We start from the raw sequence: 20,539 nt of genomic DNA on the forward strand, positions 1-20,539 counted from the left end.
CGTCCTTGGCGAGAATCAAACCTAAGACATTTCACTTACAAGTGAAGAGGAATATCATTAGACTGTAGTACTAAGTGGCAGATGTGTTAGTTAGAACAGCGTGCGCATCCTCCTATTTTGAAGTCTGAATCTTCTTCTTTGTAGATTAAAGAAGTTTAGATCATCGCCTTGCCAAAAGTCAATGTAATAATATGTTAGTTTCTATCTTTTTTAAACCTACCAAGGTCCAAAATTTCAAGCGAAACACACAAGTTTGGTACACATGCTAATAAAACAAGTGAGTTTGGTCGTTAGTCACTGTCAAGAGAGTCATGACAACCATTGAGACAGCATGAGCACAGCCACAGGAATCTACACGTATCTAACTACGTTGAGAATAAGATGACCGAGTAGGAAATAGTTACGTATTTTTGCTCATAAGCGTTTGTGTTGAAAATGCTCTTGGTAAAAGTATAAGTTCTGCTAAAAGTCTAGTGTTTTCTGAGTGCTTCAAGTTGAACTTCTTCTAAGAACATTAGGAAGTACTTTAACCACGCTCCAGTTTTTTTCCTCAACGTTGTGACTCGTCAGAAGTGCTTTTGATTATTAGAAAACGAGTTTAGCCAACGAGCCCTGAGATTTAAACATCCCATCGATGTCATACATAAAACAACTGATGATTTGGTTGTAGCTCTTGTCATGTGTGTAGTCATTAGTCAAGACAAGCAATAAGACAACAAGCGTCCCAAGGATATTACAAATTAATAAGTAGGAAAATGACCAAGAGTGGGACATCATCGACCGAAAAAAAAGAAAGAAAAAAAAAACACTTTCGACAGCAGTTTAAGGAGCCTTAATCGTGTTTAGTTTCTTGCTTGAACATTTGTTAGCGGTTTTTTAGTGGTTAAGAGAGTTTACTCCTGGAGGTCATGGCGGAGAAGATTATCATGTTTTTCCGTTACTGTGTTCCTCAATTCCTCTGGCCCAACCTTTCCTTTCGAGTTTCGAGACCCTCTAATCGCCATTACCATAACCTTAATCATAATGACACCCAAACCCAAGTCTCCGTTAAGCCGAAACCCTCTTCCTTCATCACAGACACCGAAATCCAATCCGAATTCTCCCACCACGCTGCCGGCGTTGCCAGGATCAACAATGGCAGCTTCGGTTGCTGCCCTGCCTCCGTCATCTCTTCCTTGCACCAATGGCAGCTCAAATTGCTCCGCCAGCCCGACGACTTCTACTTGAACGAGCTTCCAAATAGGATACTTGAATCGAGAACAGTAATCAAAGACCTCATCAGTGCAGAAGATGTGGAGGAAGTCTCCATTGTGGATAATGTCAGCACTGCTGTTGCTATGGTCCTGCAGCAGACGGCATGGTCTTTCGTGGAAGGGAAATTTGACAAAGGAGATGCTGTCATCATGTTTCGCTGCACTTATGGGGCGGTGAAGAACTCAATCAAGGCCTATTTTTTGCGCGCTGGTGGGTGTGCGATCGAAGTTCCATTTAATTTTCCGGTGACTTCAAACGAGGAAATCGTGAGTGAATTCAAGACAGCTTTGGGGAGAGAAAAGGGTATGGGGAGGAGAGTGAGACTGGCGGTGATAGATCACGTTACTTGCATGCCAAGCTTTGTAATGCCGGTTAAGGAATTGGTTAAAATTTGCAAGGAAGAAGGTGTTGAGCAAGTTTTAGTTGATGCAGCTCACGCTGTTGGCTGCGTAGATGTGGACATGAACGAAATCAGAGCCGATTTTTATACAGGTAATTTGTATAAGTGGTTTTTCTGCCCGCCCGCGGTTGCATTCTTGTACTGCAGGAAATCAGTTATGACACATTTAGATTTGCATCATCCTGTTGTGTCTCATGACTATGGAAACGGATTGGTCAAAGAAACCGGTTGGGTTGGGACGAGGGATTATAGTCCCTATCTCGTTCTTCCTTCGGTTATGGAGTTTGTCAACAGATTCGAAGGCAGTGCAGAGGGAATCAGGAACCGGAATCATGATGCTGTGGTTGAGATGGGGAAGATGCTTGCAGAAGCTTGGGGAACCAATCTAGGGTGTCCGCCGCAAATGTGTTCGAGCATGCTGATGGTTGGATTGCCGGCCAGTTTGGGGGTTCTGAGTGATGAAGATGCTATGAAGTTGTGGGAACTTCTGTGCAAGAAATTTGGTGTGGAAGTGAAAATACATTATCAAAACCCGAAAGATGGAGAGCTTGCACCTATAACTGGGTACGTTCGAATCTGCCACCAAATTTACAACAAATTTGAGGATTATTGCAGGCTCAGAGATGCAATCAACCAGCTCGTTCGCGATGACTTCAATTGCGGTAATCTTGAGGTATGTATGTTCTTGCCTTCATCCACTTTCTTGGTTTGCAGGCTACCGGTTATTTTTAGTTTCTCTCCTAGAACTCGATTTTGATTTCACTTGGTTCTTTGTAAGTCAAAAGTCATCACTTCCCAACTTGAAACTCAAAATTCGTTCAACTTTGGCTTGTAGACTCCCCTCTATCTTCTCCCTGAAACTCAAAAGCCGCCCCTGAAATATATGTGGGACCCACCAGCCAATAAGACTATGCTACATGTGCCAATGAATTTGATTATAAATCTCCACTATATGTTAACATTCAACTTTCAATAGTTAGAAAATATTAAGTTTAAAAGAAGTTATTAAGAATTGGAATTTTTTTTGGGTTTATGTGCTTGAGTTGCAGAGATGGAAAAAATAAAAAAGAAATTGATTAGCATGGTGCACCTAAATCAAATCCACATAACGGAATTAATAGAATCAAGCCACTGTGGAGCGAGTTTTCATTTTTATAGAGTAAAATGATGACTTTCCAGTTTCACGAAAAAAATGGGATCAAAATCGAGTTCGGGAGGGGAAAGTGGAACGAATTTTGAGTTTCAAATAGTAGAGTAAAGACTTTTGAGTTACATGAGACAGATTAAAATCGAGTTCCGGGGTCGTAGTGTATTGGATTTTTATAGATTTTGATCCAAGTAGTGAAAACCCTGTGCAATATTTTATTAATCTTATTTTTGCTTACTTGCCACTGACATGGGGTTTTATGTTAATCTGCAGATCATGAGGCCTGAAGAAGTCGGTCCGACGAATGACAGGTGATATGATTCTATGTCTCCTGCATTCTTACCTTGTTGCAATGGATGGATATGGTTCATTGAACAAGGGTTGTGGAACATGAAGGTTCAAGATTGTGCCGTTTCGTTGTAACCACCACCTCGTCAAGTGTTGTTATCAATCCATGTTATAACACACGTTTCTATCAACTATAATGTCCATTAATATTAACATTTGAGTTATAACACTGCGTGATAATGTGACTGTATTATTTGCTTGTGCATGAAGACATCAGTAATTTGGGTTATGTCGTGTGTTCGTTGATTCTTGATAGCATAAATGGCACATGATTTCATCTACAATGGGGACCCTAAATGGAGTCGCTATAACCTTACAAAAGAGATCCTCAAATGTGAGAACTGTATATAGAGATCCAAAGAGTGCGCCCACTGTTGATCTTGAGTGGTAAATTGACCAAACCTTCCTTGATTTTTCTACCCTTCATTTTGAATAGCTTGGAAATGGCAACATAGCAAGTGCAAGGGGCTTGCCGACAATAAGAAGACATGCAAAGATTGTAGCATTGTTTTAGGAACATTGTTAAATTAGGGTGTTTGAGCTTTCAACCTCTGTATATTTTTTTGACAATTTTTATTGGCAGTTTAGGGTTGTGTTTTTCCCAAGCTTTGAGGTGGAGTTTTAGGATCCTTTTTTTTCTTAATTTACTTGCAGAACAAGGATAATGCCTTTCCTGTCGCACCATTTTCATAAATTTGATCCGGTGCTATACCTTTTGACTTGCTCCTATGGCCTCTCTCTCTCCTCATATGCTAGACTCCATCTCTCTCTCCTTCTCTTGGATGTTGAAAAGCTTAAAGGCGCCCCACTGTGTTAGTTACATTTTTTTAAGGGATTGGAAGCAGCAGCTCTTCGATGAGTCTTCCGCCGCCGCCTACTCCGCCTTGCCCCCTCTTCCTAGGCTCAAAGCCATCTACAGTGAAGCCCCAATTTTTCAAATTGGTGGGGCTATGAAGAAGGAATCGAAAGCTGCTGTGAAGAAGGAATTGAAATCTGCAATTTGCTGGCTCCTTTTTGTGGTCAGATGAGGTTTGAGTTTTTTTACAATTCTAGATAGCCAGATGGAGCACAAAATTTCATTGTGAATTGCTTCCGTCCTTTCGCAGGATAGGACAGAACGCGAACGGAGAAGCAGCCTTTCTTCTTCTTAGATCTTTAAAGGGACATGTTTGGAAACGAAATTCAACCCAGAATGGGGGCGGTTTGGAGGAGACTGCGGTGGTGATAGCTGGCGGCTTCGGCGGTAGCGCAGGTGAGCTGGACCAAGGATAACAGGGATATGAGCAGCTTGCTTAGGGTTGCTCTGGTGCAATAAGAGGCGGTGGAGAATCACAGAGTTGGGTTTAAGTTTATGAGGGAGTTGGGAGCAATGAGCAGCAGCCATTGGTGAGTTCAGGGGATATGATTGATTCAATTGGTTGACTGGTAAATTGATTGGATGGTGGTGGAGGTAATATTGGATATGGCTGGTGGGTAGTGATGTTGGGTCTGGGTTGAGATAGGTAGAAGACTCTTTGAATTTGAGTTGTGGTATGTTATTTAAAAAATAATTTGGGTTAAGGGTTAGGGCATAGGGTCTAGGGTCTAGGGTCTAGGGTATAGGGTATAAGATATAGGGTTAGGGTCTAGGGTTTAGGGTATAAGATATAGGGTTAGGGTTTAGGTTTAGGGTAAGGTTTAAGGTATAAGGTTTAAGGTGTAAGGTGTAGCGTATAGGTTATAGGGTTTAGGGTTTATGGTTGAGGGTTTAGGGTATAGAGTTTAGGGTTTAGGGTGTAGAGTTTAGCGTTTAGGGTTGGGGATTAGGGTTTAGGATTGGGGTTTAGGGTATAGGGTTTGGGGTTTAGGGTTTAGGGTTTAAGTTTAGGGTTTAGGGTGTAGGATGTAAGATTTAGAGTTTAGGGTTTAGGGTTTAGGGTTTAGCTTTAAGCCATAGGGCGTAGTATTAGGGGTTTAGGGTATCCAAATTGACCCAACTTTCGTTTCCAACATGACTACCTGATTTGGACCCGACTACCTTTTTCTCACCCGATCTCTCCACCCAACCTATTTCCAATCCGGATCACAATATTCTTTAAGGTGATCGAAATCTTCAAGATTCCGGCTCAATCAACAACCATCAAAATTTTCAGTGCCTGGGATTTTGTTCATTTCTTTCTTTGTCGGAGAACTTAAAGTCATCTCCAACCGAATGGTCCAGAGAGTCAGAGAGTCGAAAATAGCCCTAAAACCGTCTCTAACCGAGGGTTAGGCCAAAGGGCTCATAGGCCCCATTGGACAAAAATGGCCAAAGGGCAAAATGAGCTAGCCAGCAGGCCCCGGGCTGGGCTAAAAAATTTGAATCTCAACAGATAGCTGACGTCAGCTAGCTATTATTTTTATTTTTTTATAGTTCTTTTTTGGGCCAAAATTTTAAAAATAATATTTAATTAAGGCCTAGAAAGGTGATTGGTTTGGTTCTATGTGGGGATGTTGTTTTTATAAGCATGTTTGATTGCTCAAACCTCTTCCACAACCGATGTGGGACAAATATAATGGGTGCCACACATGCAAGCTTTTGCTTGCTCAATGTGCATTTATACATGTAACCATCTCAAACTAAGTTGTACTAGTAATTGGACACTTAAATTAAAAAATTAATTTAACATACAACTGTTAACCACCGCAAGGAGACTTGAAAGCGGCGCCAATTACTATGATGAAGTAAGTGTTTTCACAATTTATCTTAAATATTTAATTATATTAATAAATTATATTTGGTCGATGGCCCTTGGTTGGAGATGATTTTTTGTGACAGTGCTAAAACAAGCCATATGACCCTTTGGTCCTCGATTGGAGATGGTAAGAAATATAGCCCTGTATTGTTCATTAAAATATTAATTTCTTGAAGGATTAGAGGATTAAAACGAACTCTCTAGCCAACATTCGTTTGAAAATGGCCTAAGAATGGTTGTTGGGCCTCACCAACTCTCACTGCTGCTGAAGAAAAGTTTTGGTGTGACTTTTGGGATTGTGATTTTTAATTAATTATTTTTTAAATAGTAAAGTTTGATTTTGGGGTTTGCATTTAGGTACTTTTAATATGTTGAATATCCATGCTTGATTTTAATTAAAATATGAAAATGTTGGTTAGGGCAGTTGGTAAATTAACTTTTTTTTTTTTTTTGACAAGAACTCGAAGCTTTTATAAAAACTCAGGGCAAAAGCCAACAGAACACAGAAAGCCCACAAAAGGGCAAACACAGCAAAACAGACAAAGGGCAGTTGGTAAATTAATTTGTTAGCCTTTGTACACTTGAGTTTGAATTTTTCTCTATATATTTGAATAGTTTATTATAAAATACCATCTTGTTACAAAAATATGAGTTAGAAATGAAATTAACTTCTGACACAAAGGCTAATTCTCTTGATTTCTATTTATGGTATACATGCACGAAGCTTGTCACATAACTAAAGTCTTGTTTGGAAATGCTTTTAAAATGACTGAAAACGTTTTTAGAGAAACAAATTTTGGGTTTCAAAAAAGCACTTGAAGTACTTTCTGCAAAAAAATATCAATTATGTGCTTCTTCCAGGAATTACTTTAAGTGTTTTTTTTAAGATTTACTTGCACTTTTACTAAGGATTGACTTTTAAAATGACTGAAAATGTTTTTAGAGAAACAAATTTTGGGTTTCAAAAAAGCACTTAAAGTGCTTTCTGCAAGAACCATCAGTTATGTGCTTCTTCTAGAAAGTACTTTTAAGTGTTTTTTCAAGATTTACTTGTATTTTTACTAAGGATTGATTTTAACAATATTTTCCCCAAAAAGCTTTCAGTCATTTTAAAAGTAATTCCAAACATGCTTTAAAATTCCCCAAAATAATCCTCCTCCACTTATATTTTACATATTTATAGGGACTTGTTATTTGCACTCCAAAAATCTTATTTGGCACTCAAAACTTTTTACAATTAGAAAGAAAAATACACTTATGAGAAGTGTAGAATGAGATTTTTGGAGTGTTAATAACAATTCCCTATTTATATTATACTAGTTTAAATCAATAAATCTTCTTTTGAGAGAAATTCGACGATACCAACGATACGAGAAAAGACTGTACAATAATCTTTATGCTTAAAAAAAATGTCGTTTTCGGATGTGGGCTCTAAACAAGTGACATTGAGGTTAGGCTGGAATAAGAGGTATAAAATCCAAACCTTGTTGTAAATAGATATAAACAAAACAAAGGAAAATTAATGAAAATGTTTGCAAATTTTGAGTTTTAATGATAAGAACAAAATAAAGGGTAAAATAAATAGTACCAGTATTGATTTTTAGTGTAAAAATGTAATTTTTTGTTAAAATGAACAGTACTATGAACTTTTCGTTAAAGTTCTCTATCTAAACAAAGTTGAGAGTTTCTTCACAATGTGAAATTTTCTAATTTTTATTTTAAAAAAAATGTAAAAAAAAAAAAAAAAAAAAAAAAACTGGGTTGTGATTGTGAAGGAAAAGAGGGGTATGGTGGGAAAGCCACATACCCGTCTGCGGCTCTGCCCTTCCCACTCCCTCACCTACCTGTAACGTAAACACTATTCCAACACAAACTCTACCTTCCAAAATTCTCCCATATCCTTAACTGTATTAACCACCACTCTCTTGTCTCTCTGTCTCTCTCCCTCTCCTGGGTTGGATTGTTTAGTTTCAGACGTATGCGTGAACATCCCCAAATTTCAGAGCTGCGAGCCAAATTTCACTGTCAAAATCCCAAATTTGAATTGGGCATTGGAGACTAAGACGACAATCTCAGTTCTCAGAGGTAATTTTCTCAATTTCCGATTGTTTTACCGCGATTTGATGTGTCGGTATTGGGGAAATTAGGGTTTTTAGAGTGCCCTTTCTGGGGAATTGAATTTTTTTTTTTGCTTAAAGTTTGAATTTTTGGTGTTTTGTTACTTTGTTTTGATCGAAATTTTGGTACCCATTTGCTTACTTTTTTCGTTTATTGTTGAACCCTTTGAGGGTGTCTGAAAGTCGCTGACTTTCTTAGTTTGCATATGCAACAAGGTTTAATCCTTTGCGCGGTTAGGACCTCAAATATTAGAGTCAACAATTTTTGTGTGTGTATATATGTCATGTATGTGTTTCTCTTTTGATTTATGTGCACTCCAGCTGAAAAATACTTGCATTTGGAGCAATTGGGGCTGACAATTTTACTTTGCGCATTTGTCAGTAACCAGAAACCCTACCATAGCTAGAATTAACTCCGCCAGGTTGTGTTTAGTATGCAATTAGTTTAAGCTTAAATTTAACCTGGTAATTCTCCCCTATTGTTGTAATGTGAAGTGAATTGAGGTCTGGTGAGAGGGTCTATGCTGTTTATGTGTACAGTTGACAGATAAAGTGTACAGTATATGACATATGCCGCTTACTGTATTTGCTATGAGGATTTGAAACGGATGTGTTTTGCTCTGTTTGACTGAGGCAGATCATGGAGGTGAAGAGAGTCATAGCAATTTGTCAGTCAGGGGGTGAATTCCTTACAGAGAAAGATGGTACATTGTCATATAGGGGCATCAACGCTCATGCTATTGACATTGATGACCAGATGAAGTTTGATGAGTTTAAATTGGAGGTGACAGAAATGTTTGGTTGCAACAATAACATGGTCTTCAAGTACTTCCTCCCTGGCAACAAGAAGACCCTGATTACTGTTTCCAATGACAAGGATCTTCATCGCATGATCAAGTTCCATGGTGATTTTGCAACCATTGATGTTTATATTATGGAGGAAGTAGCTCCTCCTGATGTCTCGAACATGCCTGCCAGTAGGTAGTTCTCTTAATATGTAAGCTAGTAAGTTTAGATACCACTTTGAAAAATTTCCTTTTTTGTGAAATTTATGAATTTCATGGATTTTTTAGGTCAAGCAGAACAACTCTGTCAGAAACTGTGGTTCCAGTTGATGCATCTCTCGATGTTGTGGACTTTGTGGGTGATACCACCCAGCCTGATATCCCACTCAATGCCTCGCTTGATGTTATCGATGATGCCAGCCCTATTGATGCACATATTGATATACCCACTGAAATATCACCCGTTTTCCCTCTTGTTGGCCCGAATGATGAGAAGCATGCTAAAGGTGCACAGCAGTGGCAGAATGCAATTACGGGTGTGGGCCAAAGATTCAGCAGCGTTCATGAATTTCGTGAATCGTTGCGCAAGTATGCCATTGCGCGTCAGTTCGCCTTTAGGTATAAGAAGAATGATAGTCATCGTGTGACTGTCAAGTGTAAGGCTGAAGGCTGCCCTTGGAGAATTCATGCATCAAGGTTGTCGACAACGCAGTTAATATGTATTAAGAAGATGAATCCAACGCATTCCTGCGAAGGCGCTGCTGCAACTACAGGGCATCAGGCGACAAGGAGTTGGGTGGCTAGTATAATTAAGGAGAAGTTAAAATATATGCCCAACTATAAGCCCAAGGATATTGTGAACGATATCAAGCAGGAATATGGAATACAGCTAAACTACTTCCAGGCCTGGCGTGGGAAAGAAATAGCAAAGGAGCAGCTTCAGGGTTCGTACAAAGAGGCATATAATCAGTTACCATTTTTCTGTGACAGGATAATGGAGACAAACCCTGGTAGTCTTGCTACTTTTACCACCAAGGAAGACTCCAGTTTCCATCGTCTCTTTGTCTCTTTCCATGCCTCATTGTATGGGTTCCAGCAAGGTTGCAGGCCTCTCCTTTTCCTGGATAGCATTCCCTTAAAATCAAAATATCAAGGCACATTGTTGGCTGCAACAGCTGCGGATGGGGATGATGAGGTTTTCCCTGTTGCGTTCACAGTGGTGGATGCAGAAACTGATGATAACTGGCATTGGTTTTTACTACAATTGAAATCTGCATTCTCAATATCTTGTCCCGTGACATTTGTGGCAGACAGACAGAAGGGATTGAAAGAATCAATTGCGGAAATATTTAAAGACTCATACCATGGCTATTGCCTGCGATATTTGACCGAGCAACTTATCAGGGACTTGAAAGGGCAGTTTTCTCATGAGGTCAAACGGCTCATGATTGAGGATTTTTATGGTGCTGCTTATGCACCTAGGCCCGAAAACTTTCAAAGTTGTCTTGAAAGCATAAAAAGCATCTCACTGGAGGCTTACAATTGGATCATACAAACTGAGCCCCAGAAGTGGGCGAATTCATTCTTTCAAGGGGCTAGATATAACCACATGACATCAAACTTTGGAGAGCTGTTCTATTGTTGGGCATCGGATGCACACGAGTTACCAATAACACAGATGGTTGATGTGATCAGGGGTAAGATTATGGAGTTGATCTACTCAAGAAGGGAAGGATCTAATGAATGGTTGACGAGGCTTGCTCCATCCATGGAGGAAAAGCTAGAAAAGGAAACTCAGAAAATCGGAAACCTCCAAGTTCTACTGTTGGCTGGTGGTAGCAGATTTGAGGTTCATGGTGACACCACTGAAGTTGTAGATGTTGATCGCTGGGACTGTAGTTGTAGAGGGTGGCAGATAACTGGTTTGCCATGCTGTCATGCAATTGCTGTCATTCGTTGCTTGGGCAGGAGCCCATATGATTATTGTTCAAGATACTTTACCACCGAGAGCTATAGATTGACATACTCAGAACCAATACTTCCTGTTCCAAATGTAGACATACCTGTGATGAAGGCTTCTTCTCAAGTACTAGTGACCGTAACCCCTCCTCCCACCCGACGTCCACCAGGCAGGCCTACTACTAAGAAATATGGATCACAAGATATGGCTAAGCGTCAACTCCAGTGCAGCAGATGCAAGGGTCTTGGGCACAACAAGTCCACTTGCAAAGAGTCGTTGTAAAGCATTAGACGTTATGTAAGTTTCATCCATTTTTTGTGCATAACGATCAGTGTTTTACCCATTTTGTGCCTCAATTTGATAGGTGTTAGTAGAAACCCCCATTGCCATTGTTTCATTGCATCTGTGTTTTCACTCGTTTATTGATGAGTATACCTGTGGATCAGTATTCAAGTTCAAGTGCATTGTAGGTTAGGTATGGCTTCATTGTATAGTCTTGTCATCTGTATGAACTTGCCTAGCACCACGTTTGGTTTCAATAAAATAGAGTTCCCTGGATGCCGATGAGATTTTAAGGATTACATTCAACATCTCTCCCCTTGCATCTTTTTATTTGTTTTGTCAATGTATTTTTGGCAGACGTGTTGCATTATTTTCTTGATCATACCTTAATAATTGATGTGCCGTTTTTATTGGTTCTGTGAATAGGATTGCATCCGATAGGGCAAGGGCGAGGGCGAGGGCATCATCTGTACTAGTAGAAGCTCAAATAGACAGCGGGGGATGTGTTCCCGAATGTATGTTGTAGTAGAAGCGGGTATGTAAATTATTCTTTGTTTTCGTAGTTGTACCGCTAACCTGGGTATTTGGTAGTTTGACTTGGTAAATGAGTGTAATTACCTTAAGTTACTACGGTAATAGGAGGCAGATGTTGTTAGAGTCGCTTGAAGTTGAAGGTCCATGGAAGTTGGATTTGGAATTTGAGATCTGTAGGTTTGGTCCTTTTCTCTTGTAAATTATCCTTTTGGTCAGCTGGCCAATGTTTAATTCATTTATATAAATACGTTGAGCGTTTAGCTTGAAGATATTCCCTTTTACTTGTCGTTGCGCCGCCAAGACCGCTGCCTCCTTCCATGTCCAAAGCCGTGACTGTCACGGGTCGAAAGCTGAGCGTCAGTCCCAGAGACTGCCTTTGTATGGTAAACATGCCAACCCTTGTGGGGTGAACGGCATTGATGGTAACCTGTTACAAGAGGGTCGGAATAGCGAAGAGCGGCTACTAGCTGAAGTTCAGCCGCACTTGTCACCTCAAGAAGGAGGAAAGGTACCTATAACCACTTCGATCCAAACCTTCACTCCTCCTCTCATTACATCCTTGTACCCTTTTCCTTCAAGAAAAGTACTGCATGAGTGAGGTCCGAAGATGTCTCAGGGAAAAACTTCAGTACCGGTGTCTGGTTCTGACATGGGATTCTTATATATTCAAACTGGCTTCAACTTATGATTACACAGAGCTTCCCCAGGAGCTAGTTCAAATAGGACAGCACTGCTCTGCCTTCTGCCTTTCCTCTTGCTCGAACGATTTGGCTGAAACACGTCACTTGTAAAGTTAATTCTGAGACATATTGGTGTAACAAAGCACCTTTCTTGGCGTTGGTTAGGGTTTGAACATGTAGAAGAGATCCATGAACCTCAGTGGTGAAGGTGAAGAAAACTATCATACATGGCAGGCAACGGCTCCCGGATCCATTGCACAAAATATGAACCATAGCTGCAAACGGCTCAGGTGACTGATTATGGAGACAAAATCTTCAGCAGTGAACATCTGGACCAGATCACACTTCACCAGAAGAAGTCGAGCGACCAACAGGTCATAAGTTGATTACCGCGATGGAAGTTTCCATCATGTTGCATCTAAGCCCTCTGCAAGGATGTTGCTAACGGTATCTACAGAAGAATTGTCACAGTCCGGCCTGTTACTATCAGAAGTAAGTTTATTTATTGAACACGAAATCATGTGCAACTGAGAATAGTTGGCTATACAAGAGAGTAGATTAAATAGTCTCTCAGAATCAGGTACAAGACCCTCATCGACCATCATATTGAAAAGCAATAAGCATTCTTTCATTCGATTCTGCACACTCATGCTTTGTATGAGCACGCAGTACGCATCCAAATCAAGACTGCAACCCTCCACCAGCATTTTTGAGAGGACCATCAACAGATCTTTTACCTTGTCTAATTTTGACAATCCAAGCATAATAGTTGAGTAAGTTGAACTGGTAGAAGAAGGACCGGAATAATAGGCCAATTCTTGTATCCTTATTGCTTCGTCAACCTTTCCTGTCTCACACAAATCCTTGATCAACATATTGAACGAGGAAGGCTCGATCGAACATCTATTACTAGACATGTAACAGAACACTTCAGTAGCCTCATGAGTCATTTCCCCTAGGCAAAGGCCTTTGACAAGCTCAGAGTAAGATGTATGATCCAAAACCCAGCTTTTGGCACGAATATGATCAAATATATCCATAGCATTTCTGTAGTTGCTCATTTTGCAGTGGCAAACGACTAGAGCCGAGTATGTGTCACAGTCGGGAAGAGAACAAGAAACCACCATTCTACCAAGAAGTTCACGCACTTCCCTAATCCTTGCGTGCTCGGAGAGCCATCTGATAACAATATTCCAAGAATTACAATCAGCCACATTTCTTTCAGACATTTCCACAAGTAAATCTTCTGCCTTAAGAAATTTTCCAGTACTGCAGCAACCTTCAAGCAGTACATTGCAGGCAGAAGTTTCCATGATTTTCTTATCTTCCAAGAACTTCATCGCGTCGTCTACCTTCCCTAATATACAAAACACATATGCTACATCTGCAAAGGCATTATTTGGCGGTGTCAACCCAGATTCCATCATCTCTTCTAAAACCTTTATCACATCATCTAATCTAAGGTTCTTGCATAAAAACTGCAACATAACCTCATAAACCAATGAAGCCGCCATAAAATTAGAAGTTCTCATCATTTCGAACAATCTAATTCCCTCCTCCAGTTTATTTTCCTGACAAAACAAAGGTATTATGCAGGAATAAAAACTCAAATCAGGCTGACAACCAAGATCAAGCATTTCATCGAAAACAATAACAGCTTCATCAAACAATAAAGCGCCTCTTCGACATCGGGACACCCATCTTTCACCATATTTTGACAAAACCCCTCCATCTCCTCAACATTTCCAGCCAAACCCAGTTTCAAAGCAATCCGAAAATACGTATCGGCGGTGTGATTAAACCGTTTTTGCAGGGAAGTCCATTTCGACACCTTCACTGCTGAGCTCAAATCATCAGTGTTATCCAGAACCCGGATTAAGTTATCCGGTACAAGCTGATTCCTCAAAGACTGGATATTTTGTTCAAAGTCGGATGAATTTTCTGGGTCCTGATTGTTTCCCGAGAAAATTTCAATGGTTTTAGTGTAGGAAAGTGCAGAAAAGCATGCATTCGAACAGACCCAGAAGGGGAATCTCTTGGAAAATGTTAAAGACTGGAGCTTTATGAGCATTGCAAGAGTTCATGAAACAGATTTTACTCTTCACTGCGGTAAAAACAAAAATTGTTCAAATGGGTAAACGAGAATTCAGGAAAGATTGATCACTGACCTGAGGAGAAAGAAGAAGAAGAAGAAGAAGGAAGAGGGAGAGGGAGGAGTCGCGCGGGGAGACCGGCGGGAAGAAGAAGAAGAAGGAAGAAGGCGAGGGAGGAGGGTCGCGCGGCGGGGGGGGAGCTGGCCTCCGGCGGGAAGAAGAAGGAGAAGAAGTCCGGCGGGGGGGGGGGACGGGCGGAGCGCGGGAGGAGTTTCTGGGTTTTTTATTTATTTTATTTTATTTTTGTAAAAATTCAGGTTTTAAAAAAAAATTTAAAAATTATTATTTTTGCCACGTGGCAGACATTTGGCAGCCACGTCAGCATTATTTAACAGAATGGCATAAATCCTAACAGACTTAGACCACAGGGATTTAAATCCAAATTTTTTTACCACATGGGCTATCATCCGAATACCTTATCACCACGGGGACCATTTATTCGATTAGGCCATATAAATATTATATGATATAAGAACATGACACGTATTTTTTTTTATAAAGCATTTCAAGTGATTTTATTAACACGTAAACGCTTCCGATCAGACCCTCAAAGAACTCTAATATAAAGAGAAAATATGAAACTTGTGTGCAAAAAAATAAAAAACCAGTTGACTTAAAACATATGCTTCATTTTCATGATTTTCTCTGGAATGTGATATCCACACATCCCATTTTACTTCTCACACACTTTTTTAATTTTCGGTCGTCGGATCAGATGAATTGAAGAAGATTACGGACAAAAATTATTAAAAGGTGTGTGAGAAGTAAAATGGGATGTGTGGATAGCACACCCCTTTCCTCTTTGCCCATGCTCAAAGTTGACCTTGTAGAAACACCTAAGCTTATTAGCTGCCATCAATTTGGTTATCACTAACCAAGATCATTTAATTTACTAGAGCAATAATTCTAACCAAAGTATACATGTTATGTGGATCAATTTATCTAAACAAATCAGATTTGGCAGAAGCAATTTTTTTATATTAAAAAAACTTATCTAATCTTTACTATAAAAATAGAAATTAAACCTAATTGCAAAAACGAACTCATTAGTATAATGACTCATTTGTAAGTACTTTTAAAACGGCGGAAAACGTTTTTGGTAAAAATGTCTTTGGAACCAATCCTTAGTAAAAATGCAATTGGATCTTGTAAAAGCACTTCAAGTGCTTCATGCAAAAAGCTTATAACTGGTGTTTCTTACAGGAAACACATAATTTGGTGTGTCTTGCAATAAGCAGTTCAAGTGCTTTTGAAACCAAAGAAATATTTTCTAAAAAGTTTTTTTTTCAGTTATTTTAAAAGTACTTTTAAACAAACCATAAAAATAAGACTATACCTTTCGGGTTTTAAAAAAAAAAAAAAAAAAAACTATAACCACTAGAGTAGACCTAGCATTTTGGACCCGACCCGTTAACCTGACCTAACTCCATTAATATTAGTATTTGGGTGGATGATTAATGGGTCGTGTCGTTACAGGTGAACCCGTTAACAACCCGTTAAATAATATTAGTATTTGGGTAAATGCTTAATGGGTCGGGTCGTTACGGGTGAACCTGTTAACAACCCGTTAAATAATATTAATATTTGGGTAGATGCTTAATGGGTCGGGTCGTTACGGGTGAACCCGTTAAATAATGGGTCACTTTGGATCAACCCATTAGCACCTGTTAGTTTATGATGTTTTAGTAATTTCAGTAAAATCTTAACAACAAAAAATAAATTATATGCAAAACAAAAAAAAAAAATAATAATTGTTAATGAATGAAACAGGTGATCCGTTAGCTTAACGAGTCGGGTTTGAGTAACCCGTTAAGCTAACGGGTTGGATTCGAATGACCCGTTAACTTAATGAATCAGATTAAACCCGACCCAAAACCGATAAACGTAACCCGTTTACAGGTCTACTAGAGTAATCCATACCTTTACTATGCCCTTTTGTTGAATTAACCAAATGTTGGTGATCCGTATTGATTAAAAAATCAGTAAAACCTACTAGTCAACCGTGAAAGAAAAGTAGATAGAGCCCAAAAGATCATGGGCCGTTAGTATCCGAACCGAGCCCATCATTATTCAATACAATAGCAAGATCCAAAAGGTCCCAAGATCCCCCACGTGGCGAGAACCCATTCGCCGTGGCCAAAATTTTGATTTGCCGCGCTATGAGTCAAAACTCAAAACCCGCGAGGACCAAGCGATAGGTTCGGGAATCGTCATATTTATGAACCCGAGGCCCGGATACTCCGAACCAGAGGCTCGGGAGATCCGAACCAAACCAGCCTCCTTCCGGACGTCGACATATCGCTCAAAACGCAGCAACTCCCGCTGAATAAAGACAAAAAATTTATAGTTAAGCAACCCTAATTTTGCGGGATGATTGGTGCTTAATTTCGCTTCCATATCCTGCCGTCGGATGGTTCTCAGAAGACGAATCGTGACCGTCCGTAGGATTCCTTCTCTGTTCATTGGATGAAACAGAGTACTCGGTCTTGTCTCTGTCTGTATCTGTCATTTGTTTGGGAAGAAGACAGAGAGATTCCCAAGTGGGCTTTTGTTCACTCAAATTTGGTCTGACTCAGCCACCTGGTATCCCCCTCTCCTCTCTCTCTCTCTCTCTCTCTCTAGAAAAACACGTTCTTTGTGAACTCTTATGTTGTTGACGTTTTCTGAGATTGTTGGATCTGTTTTGGGGATTTTTAGGGTGTGTTTTGGAGACCCATTTGCATGCAGAGGTTAGGAAGTGGTTAAATTATTTGTTAATTATAAAAAAGATTAGAACTTTTTCATGGTTTTGATTTAAAGTTGATTTTTTTTTTGGGAAATTGGATTTGTGGGTCAGTCATGAACTCAAATTTGCTTCAACCTTTTGAATTTCGGGTTAATTTTTTTATTAATTAATTAATTATTTATTTCTGAAGAAATTTAGAGATGAAGGTATTCAAGTTGGAGACTTTGAGTTCAGATTTCTTCAAATTCAGTAGACCCATTTGTTGCCCCTCTCTCTCCTCTCTTTCTCTCTCTTAATCTCAATACTATTTCTCTCTCTTTAAATTCAATATTATTTATTAGTTGAAGTTGACGCATCTTATGCATGATTAATTCGGTGGTGAGAGGAGGTGTATTATTTGCATGATTAAATTGTTTTTTTTTAGAAAAATTATGTGCAGTTTTCTTGGACTTGATTAGCTTAAGAAAATGATGCTGGTAGAACTCTCTTATTTTAATTCAACTTTCATTTTTCCGTGAAACCATTTATGGTGTTTTTAAAGCTACAATTTTTTTTAATTTAATCAGTTTTTTAAATTCTAAATTTCTTGGAGGCCATAAAAATTTAATGCACAACTGCTTCTTTCACATGCAGCCTTGAAGAAGAAGATAACTTCTTTCACTGCAAGGACTTTAGGCTTCTGATCTTCTGGCCTTCACGCAATCTAGATCTTCACCGTCAATCTCACTCGGGTGAGATTGTTTTTCGAATTTATGGCGTCGATTTCGGAGAAATCACTGCCTTTGTCACCTTCCTCATCACTGTCATCGATGTCGGTCCACGAATTTGATCCGTTGCTAAAAGATTTGGATGAGAGGAAGCAGAGTTTTCGCCGGAATGTGGTGTCGTTGGCATCGGAGTTAAAGGATGTCCGGAGCCGGTTAGCTTCTCAGGAGCGATCATTTGTTAAAGAAACCCTCACAAGACAGGCATGTTGTTGTTGTTTTTGTTGATTTTAAGGTTCTTTTTGTGTTTTATATGACATGTTTTGAGTCTTGAAATAAGTCATATTTTATCGGGAAGTGATTATCGCACTCACTTTTTTCTCTTTCTACACGCCCTTGTTTATTTTTGGCCTTTGGATTGGATAAATCAAACGAGAATTAATTTTCGGAAATAAAAGAGTCGGAAATAAACAGGGCTTGCAGAAAGAGAAAAAGAGTGCGGAAATCATTTCCCTTTTTGTTTCGGTGTTTTCGAATTGTGGGGTCATTCGGGTTTGTTTGTAATAATTACAGGAAGCAGAGACAAGGGCTAAAATCTTGGAAGAGGAGATTAGCGTAATGCAGAAGAGATTGCAACAGAGAAATCAGCAGCTTGAGGCCTCATCATCTATGGCCGAGAAGGTCCCACTCACTTCCTAGTTCTTGATAATGCATAATTTTGGATTAGCTTTTAATTGTTTGGCTAATTAAGGACATGATTGACTAAATATTGTTGTTATATTGTCTTTCCTGAGTTGATTATTTCGTTTCTACTGCATCTTGTTGTTTTGAAGTCGTCAAATAAGCCGGACATGCTATCATTGAGGATGCCTTTTGGCTTTGCCTCTTTGTTTTTGGCGGAGCCCTTAGGAGAAAAGGACACCTTAGTTTGGTGACCATTTCGTTTTTAGTCTTCTTTAGCTGATTTCCTTACTGTTTTTCCAATAGAAGTCTTCAGTTTCCATGCCAACACATTAAGTAATTCAGCCTGCGTAAAACGATAGAATTTCATTCAGTACTTAGTAAATCGGCTAATTTCTTTTTCGAGTCTCTTCATATATACGTGTAGGCGGGCGCATAATGGTTGCACTTATAAACAGAACACATCGACATAACATGTAACTGTTGTTCCGAAAGCAGAAATCCAAACTCAACTTTTTTTATTTAATTTCTGACTAAGCTTGTTTGCATCTGACTATCTTTGTTTTGTGAAGTTTGGAGTTGGCTTGTCACCGATGTTTATTAGCTATAAAGAGCTTCGTCAAACATATTTGGAAAATGGTTGGAGTATGAAAATTTATAAGTTTACCTCGATGATTCTGTAACCGATAGCTGAGTCATATATCTGTTTCTTGGAACATATCCGTTGGTTTTTTGTCTTTGAAGAGCGCATCAATTTATTAGCTATCAAGATAACTACTTGCATATCATAGTTTTTGGTAGTTAGGGATGTGAACTTTACTGTTGTACACATTTCCCTGACAATAATGTTATTAACGGAATGCAGTACCTTACGGAAGTGGATGGTCTGAGATCGCAGCTTTCGGCCACTCAAGCAACTGCCGATATTAGTGCTGCATCAGCTCAATTGGCACAGCTTCAGTGTTTAGCGCTTTTGAAGGAAATAGATGAAAAGAACTGCTCGTTAAAAGAGCAAGATGATCGTGTAATTAAACTAGGAGAGCAATTAGATAATCTGCAGAAGGATATTAAGGCAAGAGAGTTTTCCCAGAAGCAACTGAAAGATGAAGTTTTGAGAGTTGAGAATGACATTATGCAAGCTGTTGCGAAAGCAGGGGTGAACAGGGATTGCGAGCTGAGGAAAATATTAGATGAGGTTTCTCCGAAGAATATTGAGAAGATTAATAAGCTTTTAGTTGTTAAGGATGAAGAAATAGCAAAACTGAAAGATGAAATCAGGGTAATGTTAGCTCATTGGAAGCTCAAAACTAAGGAGTTTGAATCACAGGTACATTCATCATATCCTTCTTTTTCTCTGTTTTTTGTATAAAGTCCTCGTCAGTAGATTTCTAATGAACGTCATCCTTTTTTCTGGAACAGTTGGAGAAACAACGGCGAGTTGATCAGGAACTGAAAAAGAGGGTATTGAAATTAGAGTTTTGTCTCCAGGAAGCTCGTGCTCAAACACGAAAGCTTCAAAGGGTAATCATTAGTTTTTTTCTTGCTACTCTGTCAACTTCAAATAAAATTCTCAATTGGTGGTTAATTGCTCTTGCCATTATATTTGGGACTAGCTTGACCTTCAAAACATATTTGTTGTGGCAGATGGGTGAACGAAGAGACAAGGCTCTGAAAGAGCTCAGAGATCAGTTACAACGGGGTGGCGGTGGAGCTGCAGCTGCTGAAAGACAAAATTTTTGGGAAACCTCCGGTTTCAAAATCATGATGTCTATGTCCATGTTAGTCTTGGTGGCATTCGCGAAGAGATAAATAGTTGCAGTATCAAGTCCTGCTGTTATGTAAAAAGAACATGAACGGAACTTTAGTTTTAGTCATGGAATTAGGAATAGCTGCATAGGCCACAGTTGTAGAGGTTATCGTTATGTAGCATAGCAGAGAATGCAATTTTGTTGTTCGCGTTAAAACCACATTACTTTATGAATATCGAATTTGAATCTATGTATGGCATTGTGGCTACCATACCCGCCGATGTTGTATTGGATTTGTTATATCCTT

The 20,539-nt window shown here is 39.3% G+C and overlaps 4 protein-coding genes across 4 annotated transcripts; 3 read left to right on the forward strand and 1 right to left on the reverse strand.

Moving 5' to 3' along the window:
• The first annotated feature begins 505 nt into the window (after window positions 1-505).
• LOC126594087 (probable L-cysteine desulfhydrase, chloroplastic) lies at window positions 506-3,378 on the forward strand. Its single transcript, XM_050260294.1, has 2 exons — window positions 506-2,327; window positions 3,075-3,378. Exons 1-2 carry the CDS (start codon window positions 909-911, stop codon window positions 3,114-3,116), a joined length of 1,461 nt encoding a protein of 486 aa, XP_050116251.1. The 5' UTR covers window positions 506-908; the 3' UTR covers window positions 3,117-3,378.
• A 4,280-nt stretch (window positions 3,379-7,658) lies between these two features.
• Window positions 7,659-11,808, forward strand: LOC126594088 (uncharacterized). Its single transcript, XM_050260295.1, has 4 exons — window positions 7,659-7,948; window positions 8,618-8,961; window positions 9,054-11,022; window positions 11,434-11,808. The coding sequence occupies exons 2-3, from the start codon at window positions 8,621-8,623 to the stop codon at window positions 11,005-11,007; spliced, it is 2,295 nt and encodes a 764-aa protein (XP_050116252.1). The 5' UTR covers window positions 7,659-7,948; window positions 8,618-8,620; the 3' UTR covers window positions 11,008-11,022; window positions 11,434-11,808.
• On the reverse strand, window positions 11,759-14,292 carry LOC126592316 (pentatricopeptide repeat-containing protein At3g53700, chloroplastic-like). The gene is made up of 2 exons (XM_050258017.1): window positions 14,003-14,292; window positions 11,759-13,901 (listed from the first exon to the last, which is right to left on the reverse strand). Exons 1-2 carry the CDS (start codon window positions 14,290-14,292, stop codon window positions 12,629-12,631), a joined length of 1,563 nt encoding a protein of 520 aa, XP_050113974.1. The 3' UTR covers window positions 11,759-12,628.
• A 2,481-nt stretch (window positions 14,293-16,773) lies between these two features.
• Window positions 16,774-20,503, forward strand: LOC126594090 (nuclear envelope-associated protein 2-like). The gene is made up of 6 exons (XM_050260297.1): window positions 16,774-16,957; window positions 17,733-18,071; window positions 18,381-18,484; window positions 19,350-19,811; window positions 19,904-20,005; window positions 20,129-20,503. Exons 2-6 carry the CDS (start codon window positions 17,852-17,854, stop codon window positions 20,291-20,293), a joined length of 1,053 nt encoding a protein of 350 aa, XP_050116254.1. The 5' UTR covers window positions 16,774-16,957; window positions 17,733-17,851; the 3' UTR covers window positions 20,294-20,503.
• Window positions 20,504-20,539: the final 36 nt, after the last annotated feature.

This window comes from Malus sylvestris, chromosome 12, assembly GCF_916048215.2.
Source record: "Malus sylvestris chromosome 12, drMalSylv7.2, whole genome shotgun sequence".
Classification (NCBI taxonomy): Eukaryota; Viridiplantae; Streptophyta; class Magnoliopsida; order Rosales; family Rosaceae; genus Malus; species Malus sylvestris.